The sequence below is a fragment of the Callospermophilus lateralis genome, chromosome 2, assembly GCF_048772815.1.
Source record: "Callospermophilus lateralis isolate mCalLat2 chromosome 2, mCalLat2.hap1, whole genome shotgun sequence".
NCBI classification, from domain to species: Eukaryota; Metazoa; Chordata; class Mammalia; order Rodentia; family Sciuridae; genus Callospermophilus; species Callospermophilus lateralis.
The window spans coordinates 49,972,201-49,984,929 of record NC_135306.1 but is presented as its reverse complement, the minus strand read 5'-3'; the positions used below and the strand labels follow the sequence as shown (position 1 = coordinate 49,984,929).

Genomic DNA, 12,729 nt, shown 5'->3' with positions numbered 1-12,729 from the left:
ACCTATAACGAATATATATATATATATCTTCTCTGGATTTGAATATGGCAGGTAATTCCCATTTTTCTCAAGCCCTCAGAATAAATGTTTTCTTGAATATCTCTAGAGTATTTTGGAGCTGTTGCTCTTCAAATGGTTATGGAATCACAAACTTCTAGCTTCTTATCTAGTGATGTCTGCCTTGTTTTCTGCCCCGCCCCGCCCCGCCCCCCACCGCCCCTGAGAATAGATAGGAATATCAGTAGTGAAAACATCAACATCTTCCCTCTCATTCATACTTTCTATTTCTGTATTTTGGTTAGATGTTTCAGTATGTAATTCCAGAGGACCTGAAACATCTTTCACTATTGAGTCAGTGGATTTGTCGTCAGTTTTTACCATTATCCATTATATTTTTTATGTCCGGTGGGATAATTATGTCAGCTGCTTCAATATTCCCATCTTCAGAACATTCATCCAACAGACTCTCAATTTCTTCTGGGATTAGTGCTTGAACATGTTTTCTTGACATCTGCAGCAAGATGAAGTAAAAAAAAATAATCTAATGATCCACAAAATATTTATTCAAATCATATCACATTTTTCTGTGTATTTCCAGAATACAAATAAATACTATATATTATTGTCATAATTATTTATATGACACTTTATTACAATCTTCAAAGAATCTGTTCCATAGTCTCATCTGCTTTTGATGAGTGCACAATAATGAGTATAAGAACTCTTTAGAAAAAACATGAAAACACAGGTTACAACTTGTCAACAAATAGCTACAAGTAGCAACATATTGGAGTTTAGCAGGAAGCCCTGCAGTACACTCCACATAAGGAAGAAAAAGAAAATGGAATGTGAGTAGACAACTAGATATATCCATCTATGCATCCATTGTACTTTTGGTTACAGCATAGCACACAAAATATTGTTTACTTATAAATCTGGCTTGAGACTATCTCTCAAAGTCAGTGTACTAGCCAGGGCCTCAGCAGAAAAATAATGGCATACAAGGGGTGTTTCAAGGGAATGAAAGAAGGAACTTTTACAAAGTGAGTGCCAAGCAGCAGAAGCTGTGGCTCTGGATAGAGATTTGGCCTTAGCCAATCTGCAGCCTGTTACACAGGCTTATGGAGAATAAATACCCTGACCTCTTCTCTCATTTCTGGCAGTGCCTTCCATTGGGCAAGTCCAACATGAAACTAGAGGGAAAACAAAGCCCTGTTGACTTGGCCTTTAGAGATCAGTCTCTTAATCTCAAGGCAGGGTTGAGAGGGGCAAAGATTAATTTTGATGTACAGAAAATAATGAGGGCAGGTGTCATTTCCGCTGCCCACAACATTCAGGGAGTACATTACTATACAATATAAATTGTCCCACTTATAGGACATCTATTTTCCACCATTGATAAATTTGAAATTACAGTGCTTCCTCAAAATAAAATGACAACCTAGTCCTAGATTATACTTTCATGGATGCACTTCTTAAATATTACACATAAGTTATGCAATATTTTGGTCAGTTGAACATTTAGAAGTAACTTTTGCAGCCAAGTTTATGCCATTTTTACAATGAATTTAAAAATATTTTCAATTGCTCTAATCATTCATCTATTACTTTTCTCAAAAGAATAGGCCTCTAAAAATAAAATTGTCATTTTTAAAGTTACTATTAAGTGGTATATTTGTTGCTCAATTTAAGTTTTTATAGGTGTCAGACATCTGCGAGGATGGGACAAAATGGATCAAAGTCTAACGCTGGAGCCTTAGAGATCAAGGGTAGGAACAAAATGGAAATTGCAGACGTTCTCCACTGGGGAGTGGGCAGCCCAGGCTGCGTGGGACGGTCGTTAAGCCTTCCTGAAGCCTGGAAGGTCTTCCTGTCCCAGCGACTGTAGCAAGTCGCTAGGGTTTCAGGAGGCCAAGGGCAATTCTTAGGCGGTAGCACTGCAGTCTCACGCAGGACCAAGCCAAATCGCTGTGAACTCCCTTAGAGTTCAAAGGGGTCTGGGTCATCCTGTGTTTCTCATTTTAATTTTTGCCAGGGAGGGCTTTGGCTTTCTTTTGCAAAACACAGGGGCGCCTGTGAGTCTGAGCCAGGGTGCGCAAGAGACGGACAACTAAGTCCTTTACCGCCAGAGGTGAGCACTGGTGCCGGCAGGTGTCTGCAGGAAGTAGGTCGCTGCCTTTACTCACCCCTCCTAGGCCCCTCCTTCCACGTGGACCCCGCCCCTAGTGGGCGTGACCGTCGAGCACCCGAGGGCTCCTCCCCAGAGGGCGGAGCCGGGGGAGGGGTCTGTGAGAGGGTCTCGTCCAGCGGGCGGAGCCGAGCGCCTGGAGGCCGGCGGGGGAGGCGCCACATCCGGAGGTGCTGGGTACTGCATAAAGCCGCGGCCGCGGCAGTTTGCCTCCGACAGCAGATCTGGGCTATTCTCGGCTACAGGAGCAGCTGCTCCAATGCCCCAGAGCGGCCATGGGCGCCCCGCACTGGTGGGACCAGCTGCAGGCTGGTAGCTCGGAGGTGGACTGGTGCGAGGACAACTACACCATCGTGCCTGCCATCGCCGAGTTCTACAATACGGTGCGGGTCGCGGGAGAGGGGATGGCAGGAGGGCCGGCGGGAGGGGGCTGTCCCCATGCGCCGCAGCGCCTGGAAGCTGGACGTTTGCTGTGTGTATAGGAGCCATTCTCGTTCCAGGGCCAGAGTTGATCCACGCCCCCTCCTTTGAGCGCTCCTTCCAGTTCTTAGTCTGTACTCCTCTTCTGTTCCTAATCAGGACATCTGGGATCCTCCTCCTCCTCCTCCTCCTCCTTCTGTCATTTCCTTCTGATGGCTCTATTGTCTTGTTTGGTCTCCATACGTCCCAGAGCCTGGAGTCCTTGTCCGTCCATTCTCCCAGTTTGGGTCAGTTGGGGGCGGTGAATCCCCTGGGACAACTCCCTTCCTCCCCTAGGGATCTCTGTGGCGTGACGCACTTGGGTCGCATTGTGCGTTTTTGCCCTGAATACCTGCTTTCGGAGCACTGGGAAAGGGGAAGTCCCCGGCAGGTCTTAGGGGCTGGACTCTCCCACCACGCTGATTTGTCCCGCCCCCAAGAATATGGCAATCATGGTCGATTTTATTTTTGTCCAGCATCAGGTTAATTACTACAAGTTCTTTTTTCTTCCCTTTAGTATTCCTACTCTTGTGCCAGCTCCAAATTCATCTCCCTCAGGCCTGTGCTTTTTCCAGTTCTTAAGTCTAGGTGTCAAAGAGAAGTTTGGAAATGATAGCATGCGGATTTTCTGGACTTGCCTGGGTCCCTAGATATGGGCAAACAGAAACTTCTCCAATGCAGAATCCCGGGATTTCAGTCGTTGTGGGAGTGAAAAGTTGTCTCTGGAAGAGGAAATGCCTCTGTTTTTCTCTGTCCCTGTGGCTCATGATTCTGGTATCAAATGTAGGACTTTGCTCGGTCATTTCTGTGGCTTATCTTTTCACTGCCTGAACACAAAAAACAGGAACTGTGGATTTGAGTCATTGTGAATTTGAGGTTGTTATTTAGGATTTTTCCCCTTGGATTTGCCATAGAAAATGTCCTTGGCAGGAGTCAGGTGCTTATTGCCTGGACAATTCTCTAGTCCCTGTCTTTTTATTCCTAAGACCAGAAAAACAGGCTCTTGAGAGAGCTGTCATCCCCACATTGTGGTATGTCTAGGGTCACAATCCAGAAGTCTTGACTCTCCCTTCAGTACTGAAATTCATGGCAGCCTTCCACACCAGCACTCTTCTTCCTCCTTCTCCTCCTTCTCCTCCTCCTCTTCTTCTTCCTCTTCCTCCTCCTCCTCCATCTCCTCCATCTTCTCCATTTCCTCCATCTCCTCCATCTTCTCCTCCTCCTCCTCCATCTCCTTCATCTCCTCCTCCTCCACCACCAACTCTTCCTCCTTCCAGTTCTTTGGATTGAACCCAGGGTCACTCTACCACTGAGCAAAAAGTTCTTTTGAGACAAGGTCTGCCTAAGTTGTCCAGACTGGCCTGAAACTTGCAGTTGTTCTGCCTTAGCCTCCCAAGTAGCTGGGGTTACAGGCATGCATGGTACCCAGCCCCCTTCTATTTATATGACCAGGTGAGTTGCTCAAGAAAACTAGGCCCTCTGTTGTTCAGAGATACCATGAAAAAATGCAGTTAGTGGAAGAAGCCACACTATCCCTATTATAAAACTGGGTGGAGCATGCTATCAGGTATATACAGGTGCTCACAGAGGATGGGCTGGAGTAGGTCTGGACATTTTCAACAAGGAAAAACACCAGTAGTAACTGATGTCTCCAATTTTAAGTGAAAAATACTGGGAAATACTAAGGATTTCACCAGGATTAAGGAAGAAATGACAGATGGATAATAGGTTTTTACACATCCTGCATGGTAATTATCTGTGAAGTCTGAGGTCTTCAGAGAGTGTCAAGCCTGGTTATTTAGGCCAAAAAAAGTTAATGCATAAGTGCGCTGAGCTCACCTTGAACTACCCAGCCCAAGACTATTGGATGAGAGGACATCTTGTCTTTACTTTTAACCTACTCCTGTTAGAGCTGTTACTACATAGTGAGTGTCAAAAGCTTTTCTTTTTTTAAAATATTTTTTTTAGTTGTCAATAGACCTTTATTTTATTTATTGAAACATGGTGCTGAGAATCGAACCCAGTGTCTCACACATGCTAGGCAAGCACTCTGCCACTGAGCCATAACCCCAGCCCTTGAAGGCTTTTTTTAAAGAAATGAACCATTGATCAGTGTATGTGGCTGATTAGGCCAGCAGATACATACGATAGACCTATTCTTTATTTTATTTTATTTTTGATACTGGGGAATTTAACCACTGAGACAAATCTCCAGCCGTTTTTATTTTTTATTTTGAGACAGGATCTCACGAAGTTGCTTAGGGTCTTGCTAAGTTGCTGAGGCTGGCTTTGAACTTGCAATCCTCCTGCCTCAGCTTCCTGAGTCATTGGGATTGCAGGCAAGTGCCACTACACCTGGCAACCTTATTTTTTAGAATATTTATAAACCACAAAATTTGCTCTGGCAATGTGGAGAATATTCTCTTCTCAGAGAAGAAATTGATCACCTGACTATTGAATGTAGGTTTGAAGAATTTAGCAAAAACTCTCTTCCTCTGGGGTACTCCCACGGCTCTACTTATCTTCTGATGCTTTCACAGGACACACCTGAGCTTATCTTACTCTTATATTGTGATAAACATTTGTTTGATAAATACCTTGTTGATAAACATCTGCTTCAATTCTAATAATAAGAAAACAGGTCTAATTATTTATTTTATAAGAAACTAATCATTACCAATTTTGAGAAAAAGTTAAAGGAATTGATGTCAAATCAGGAGAAGACTGGGAAAGGGATTTAGAACCTTCTTAATGGACCTTAAGGGTAGCATGACACTCGTACAAGTTCAGTTACTACTGGCTACTGTGAGTTGTTTGCCATGTGTTGAAGCTCTGCTCTGTACTCTATACTCACTCTAGGCAGTGGGTGCTACTTTTTATATTCACTTGATAGAGGAGGACATTAGGGCATACACAATTTATGTAGGTTGATGAAACCAAGAAAATGGAAGAGGTGGAGTTAGAACTTGGTCATATGGACTATCTACCTAGAGAGTTCTCTTAAAGTATAAATGCCACTGTAAGTACCTTAGATTTATTTGTTTGTCATACTATAGGTATTTATTATTCAGTCATTCTTTAACTTAAAACTCCTGTACTGGGACCATTTTGTCCATAGATAAAACTCATGATGTTTTATGTGAAAAAAAATTGTTTAAAATAGTTTTTGGTATTGTTGTTTATTATAAAAGTAATAACCCAATACATGGTAAAAAAACAAACAAACAAACAACAACAACAACAACAACAAAAAACTGGAGTACGGAAGCTCTAAAGTAAAAAATTCTCTCTCTCCTGTATCTTTCCAGACCTTTCTTAGGCATGTAGAACTACAGGTATTTGTGTGTTTATGTAAAATATGTATGTATAGTGCATTCTCAAACACTCAAACTTTTTTTTTCCAATCCAATCAAGATTACACTATCCAAAACCTTCTACATCTTGCTTATTGCACTAAATATGTCTTGGGGATGGTTCCACATCAACTCAGTTGGAGATGCCTTCCGCTTACAATATCCGTACATTTTCCCATTTAATGGATTGGCCATAAGTCATTTAACCAGTCAACCCCATATCAATGAACATTTAGAGCAGTTTGTTTGTTTTATTGTTTTCATTTTGGTTTTTGAAGAGTCATGCAGTGAATATCCTCATACCTGCATCTGGATGCACTTTTACAAGTCCTAATTTTAGTTGAGTTGCTGTGTGAAGGAGATCGTTCACTTTAAATACTGATTATTGTTGCTAAATGGCCCACTAAAGAGACTCCATTGATGTAGCTTCCACAAACAGATTTGGCTATTGCCTCAGATCTTTTCATTATCCTTTGTTCAGCCAAGAACGAATATCTCTTCCAAGAACACATCATTTCCTTTCATAGCATTTCACTTATGCACCTTTGAACTGTTTTTTTTCCATATACAGATATTTTTTAATATTTATTTTTTAGTTGTAGGTGGACACAATATCTTTATTTCATTTTTATGTGCTGAGGATCGAACCCAGTGCCTCACGTGTGCTAGGCGAGTGCTCTATCACTGAGTCATAGCCCAGACCTCCACATACAAATTTTATTGAATTGAGTTTCTTTTTTATGTTTTGAGCTTTAAGGCCCCACTCATGTAGATGAACCACTTTGGAGAAAGGTGGAGTCTGTCTTTTAACCACTGGACTTGCCCTTTGGAGACTCTTTTGGGCAGAAACTCAGGCAACAGAAGGAAATTAACTAGTGCTGAAAAAGTCTCACAGCATATAGGCTCATGCATAAAATCAGCTCATGATCTCTTACCTATCCCTTCAGTCCCCCAAAATCTTCAACAAAGTATATGCTTTCTTTACATGCCCAAGTCCATGACCCACCATCTGTAGGGTAGAACCTGTCTGCCTGTCTGTTTATCTAAGCATTTAGACACTATTTAGCATTTAGATGGGCACACTAATATGGGCCTGTCACAGAGACCAGATCTGGAAAATGTCATCTGGGTAGTGGGGGCCATAACATAACAGTGATGTGTGCAGTTTGTTGAGGGTGTTGTTAGCACTCTGCATGGAGTTAGCACTAGTGGGCTGGGGTAGAGGGTTTTTGCAAGAAGCCTTCTGAGTTGGGTGACCAAACTCATCCTGAGTTTTGTTTGAAACTTTCCTGATTTTAAAACTGAAAGTCCTGTGCCCTGGGAACCCCTTTCAGTGTCAGGCAAACTAGGACAGTTGGTCACGCCAGAAGCAGGAGTGGGATGGTAGAGTGGAGAGTTACTGATCGACATACAATCACGATGCACAATTTACTCAAGCAGGGAAAAAGTCCTTAGCTGTTTATGAAACTACTGTTCAGAAAGTTTCCACCCTGTGGTTTTGCTAGTATGTACCATTTTTCTGGGAAAGTGCACATTTCAATATCTCAGGATGAGATTGCAGTGTGTTCTTGAGATTATTTTGGAGCACTTGTTATGTTGGAATTCATAGAATGAGGAATTTTTAAAGGAAATAATTAATACATCTTGAAGTTGTGCTTTTCCTTTAATTAAAAAAAAAAAAACTGCAAGCATTAAACAAACCAGTTCCCCAAAGGATAATCCAGTAATAAGCTTTAAAAATGTGCCATGACCGAAATATTCTACAGCTTCAGTGACCTGCAGAGTTTTGAAGGAAAGTTCATTTCTCAGTAGAGATGGAGCCACTGAGTCTCTTTTAACTATGACTCATTTACTTTTCTGCATTTCATTTAGCGTCCCTTCCTCTTTTTGTTTTGAGGAGAATCTCTCTTGAATTTGGGCTTTTCCTTTACAAACATTGCTGTCTTCAAGAGGGACGAATGGCAGCCAGCAGGCCTTGGTAGATGGGCTTTGCAGAAGCAATGGTGTGATTTCAATATATTAGACTAGTGCTCTGAATGGAGCTATAATATGTGCATTTAAAAATGATGTTAAAGCTGTGCAAGGTAGTGCATGCGGCACCAGCGCCTGAGGCAGGAGAATCACGAGTTCAAAGCCAGCCTCAGCAAAAATGAGGCACTAAGCAGCTCAGTGAGACCCTGTCTCTAAATAAAATACAAAAGAGGGTTAGGGATGTGGCTCAGTGGTCAAGTGCCTCTGAGTTCAATCCCCAGTACCTACCTCCCCAAAATGATGTTAAAGTGCTGAGGACGATGGCGCATGCCTTTAATTCCAGTTTACTCAGGAGGCTAAGGCAGGAGGATTGCAAGTTCTAGGCCAGCCTCAGCAACTTTGTGAGATTCTGTCTCAAAATAAAAAATAAAAAGGACCTGAGATGTAACTCAGTGATAGAGTGACACTGGGTTCAATACCTAGTACTGGGGGAAAAAATTATTGAAGTGTCTTATTATACTGCAGATACAGTAAATGACTTCATGCCTTCTTGAATACTATATACATATATTTAAAAGTGATTAATGTATGAATTGCTGGTGGTAATATAAATTGGTAGAGTCATTTGGGCGACAAGTTGGCAGTAGATATCTATCCTTACTTGAAACAAAGGAGATTGAAGCAATGAAGATATACTGGGGTTAAAGTCAAAATATATTTTCCAACATTGTAGGTGGGACTGCAAGTTGGTGCTCCTTCCTTTGGAAAATGGCTAAATAAACTGTAGCCATCTGCAGGACTTGGAATAAGTGAGCTAAATCTGCATATACTAAGATGAAAAAGTTTGCAAGGCATATTGTCGAATGAGAAAATAATGTTGCAGAATGATAATGTTAGAATAAGTGACATATATATATATATATATATATATATATATATATATATATTCATGTAAATGCAAAAAACATGACTTGAAGACTATGAATCTAGAACATTGATTACCTCTGGGGAGCAGAGTAGAAATGAGACTTCTGGTCTGTAACATATTTTTTTATTTTTATATTTTTTCTCAAAAGGAGAACTCATTCATGCATAGGAAGGGAGAAATATTGTTACTTATGGTATAATAATTCCAGTTTTCTTTTCCCTTTTTGTCTCTGCTCCTATCTTTTTCTCTCTGTCCCCATCTTTTTCTCTTTGCCCCCATCTTTTTCTCTCTGTCCCCATCTTTTTCTCCCCTTGTCTCCTTTTATTCCTTCTATTTCTATGTTTAGCAAAAGAAAGCCTTGCTTTAAATCATGTAATGGGTCATATGTGCAGATTGTATGATGCAATTTGCAATGTTACGATATCCGTTGAGGGCTGGGGTTGTGGTTCAGTGGTAGAGCACTTGCCTAGCATGCATGAGGCACTGAGTTTGATCTCCAGCACCATATAAAAATAAATAAAAAATAAACAAAATAAAGGTGTTTAAAAAATGACACCATGTTAAAAAAAAGATATCAATTGAAAAGAGAAGACTAGGAGTTCAGAATGTGGATGGGTGGGTTGAAGGTGGAAGTCAGGGTGATGCAATGGGAGGAGCCAGATGGCTGCCCCTGCTCTGGGTGATTGTCTCTCTGACCTTGGTCACTCTTGGAGACTTTCTGGGCCTCAGTTGTATCCCCTTTTAAAGCAAGGGGTGGCTTTGAAGTCCCTTCATTTTAACCCACAAATATCTCTGCTCTTTTAAATGGTTCCATTGAAAATTAAAGATTATGATCGCAACAATGAAAGCAAATATACTGTGTATACAGTATGTCAACCTTTGCCCTGATTCTTCCTTCCTTCCTTATTGGCAAATTAAAACTGGCTTATTTCCAAGACTGAAAGTCTCAGTGTTGGGAATCAAACTTAGGGCCTTGTCTGTGCCAGGCAAGTGCTGGATCACTGAGCTACACCCACCCCTCAGTCCTAGATTTTAACTACAGGCAGTAGCCCTGCCCCTATCCTGCCCTGACAAAGGATTTTGTATTTCTCTTCGCTTGTTTTATTTCTCTTCTACTCTGTCTTTCTTTCCTTTCTAAATATTGTGCCACTCACAGAAGGTGTTGGCTTCTGAGTTCTGGGGTTTGCTGAAACATTTAACTTAGTTGTGCACCTTTGTGATTCCCCACGCCCAGGAACACCCTCTGCCTGCCCTGCCCCTACAGCTCAGGCTAGGAGCCCCCCCTCATGGTTCCTTTGAGGTGTCCTCTAATGGCTTTGCTGTATCATCCAAGATGGATGTCTACTCCTTTCTTCTGAAAGCTTTTGTGCCTGGGCTTCCCAGACTTCATCTGCCCATCTCTGAAACCTTCTTTTTTCTTAAAATATTGTTCCATGAACCCTCCTACTCCATCCCCATCAATAATGCTCATTTTGACTCAGCTGTTGTCTTTACCCCCGTATGCACTTCTGTGGGCAGAGTCCCAGGCAAGGCCCTCCTCATTCTGCAATTAGATGAGCTTCAATCACTGAATATTCATTCCTACCTCTACTCACCTTCCAGGATGGTCTTAGTTTAAAAACAAAAACCAGAGTATAACAAGTGTTAGGCAAGGCTAGATAGGCCCTTGTGCATTGCTGGTGGGAAGGTAAAAAACAAAGCAAAACACAACAGAACCATGCACAGAAAAATAAAACCCACCTGCTGGAGGAAATAGTTTTGTAATTCTGTAATCAATTGAACATAGAATTACTCAGTGCCTGGGTCTGTTCTTGCTGTTATCACAAAATATCTTAATTTATATTTATAGCAACAGAAATTTGTTTCTCACAGTCCTAGAGGCTGGGAAGTCCAAGATCAGGATACTAACAGATTTGTTGTCTGGAAAGGATTCTCTGCTTCATGGATGTGACTTCCTGCAGTTCTTATGTGGTGGAAGGGGTGGGCAACTCCTGGGCACCTCTTTTCTAAGAGTGCTAATCCTATCCTATTCCAGAGGCTCTGCTCTCATGACTTTGGCCTTAAAAACATCATGCTAAGTGAAAGAATCCAGACACAAAAGGTCATATAGTGTGTAATTCCACAAATCTGAAATATCTAGAATAAGTAAATCCACAGAACAAAAGAAGATTAGTGGTTGCCATGGGTTCTGGGAGAGGGGAATGGAGAGTGGCAACCCAGGATTTCTTTCTGGGTAATAAATGCATTTTAGAATTAGGTAGAGGTAATGGCTGACGATATGAATGTGCTAAGTTCCACTGAACTGTATACTTTAAAATGGTTAGTTTTATGGTATGTGAATTTTGCTTCAATTTTAAAAATTCTTGAAATAAAAACTGGCTGTGAGTTCCTGAAAAAAAAAAAAAACCACCAAAACCAAAAAACAAAACAAAACAAAAAACCAATAAATTAAAAATGAGAGGTGAGGTTCTAGAGTTATGCTTTTCAATATGGCAGTCTGTGACCACATGTGGCCATTATCACAGGAAGAGAGGCTAGCCCAAACTGAGCATTGTACACTAGAGTTTGAATCCTTAGTGAGAACAAAAGAATGTAAAGATTCTCTTCAATAATATTTATATTTATTTATTTTATTTATTTTTGATTTAAAAATATTTTTTTTGAGACAGTGTCTCCCTAAATTGCCAATGGTCTCAAACTTGAAATCCTCTCTCCTACTTCAACCACCCAGAGTAGCTGGGATTGTTGATGTGTGCTGCTAAGCCTGGCTGATGATATTTTAATACTGATTGCATATTCAAACTATAATATTTGGAATATATTGCGTCCAATAAGACACACTATTAAATTAAAGAACTGAATGCTCAGTTTATCTTTTTTTTTTTTCCCCCTTCAGTGCCAGGATTGAACCCAGGGCCTCATGCATACGAGGCAGGTACTCTGCCACTGAGCTACATCACCAGCCCCTACAATGATCTCATTTGAAAGTTGGGAAGAAAATTACAAATTTGATCTTTACTAAAAATATGTTTAAGAAGAGAAAGCTGAAAAAGGGTGACGAAGGAGAAATTTAGAGATCTAATGTCTTGTGAGCCTGGGAAAAAGGGCTGGTCTCCTTGGCAGAAGATTGTTGGGAGCAGCTGGATGTGGTAGCACAAGCCTGTCTGTAATCCCAGCTACTTGGAAGGCTAAGGCCGGAGGATTACAAGTTCAAAGCCAGCCTCAGCAATTTAGCGAAGCCTTAAGCAACTTAGTGAGAGCCTGTTTCAAAATAAAAAAAAAATGGGCTGGGGATGTGGCTCAGAGGTTAAGTGACCCTAGGTTCAATCTCTGGTATGAAAAAAAAAAAAAAATCATTATTTAGTATAGACCTTATCTTTAAAAAGATAATTACAAGTAAGAATGCTTTGTAATTAATCTGTGCACAAAAACATCTTTTTGTTTTGCAATTTTTTTTCCTCCAGATCAGCAACGTCTTGTTTTTCATTTTACCGCCCATCTGCATGTGCTTATTTCGTCAGTATGCCACTTGCTTCAACAGTGGCATCTATTTAATATGGACTCTCCTAGTAGTAGTGGGTAAGTGGATCATGTGGGAACATGAACTGAAAGGGAGGAAATGGGATTCTGCACATTTCCTGTCCCCTTTGAACACAGTGTTTTATAAACCAAAGCCACTGTGACGTCTTAGTAAACTCTTTCACTTGCTTGGCAGCAAAAGTAAGAGTCAGGAGTCTCAAATGCAGGCTTGATAACAAGGCTGGCTGTCGTTATCTCCTGGCTGTATTTGAGACTTCTTTGTGAATTAGCCATTCATGTTGTGCCAGTGC

The 12,729-nt window shown here is 41.1% G+C and overlaps 1 protein-coding gene and 1 long non-coding RNA gene across 2 annotated transcripts in view; one reads left to right on the top strand and one right to left on the bottom strand.

The window, feature by feature from the left end:
* Positions 1 to 266: 266 nt before the first annotated feature.
* LOC143390922 (uncharacterized) lies at positions 267 to 2,200 on the bottom strand. The gene is made up of 2 exons (XR_013090259.2): positions 2,124 to 2,200; positions 267 to 511 (listed from the first exon to the last, which is right to left on the bottom strand). It is a non-coding gene; the product is annotated as an uncharacterized LOC143390922 (long non-coding RNA).
* A 150-nt stretch (positions 2,201 to 2,350) lies between these two features.
* The window catches only part of Acer2 (alkaline ceramidase 2), a 38,803-nt gene continuing 28,424 nt past the window's right edge, over positions 2,351 to 12,729 (top strand). The window contains exons 1-2 of the mRNA XM_076845937.2: positions 2,351 to 2,571; positions 12,364 to 12,478. Coding sequence (XP_076702052.2) covers positions 2,464 to 2,571; positions 12,364 to 12,478 — 223 coding nt within the window. The 5' untranslated portion in view covers positions 2,351 to 2,463. The remainder of the gene's footprint in view (positions 2,572 to 12,363; positions 12,479 to 12,729) is intronic.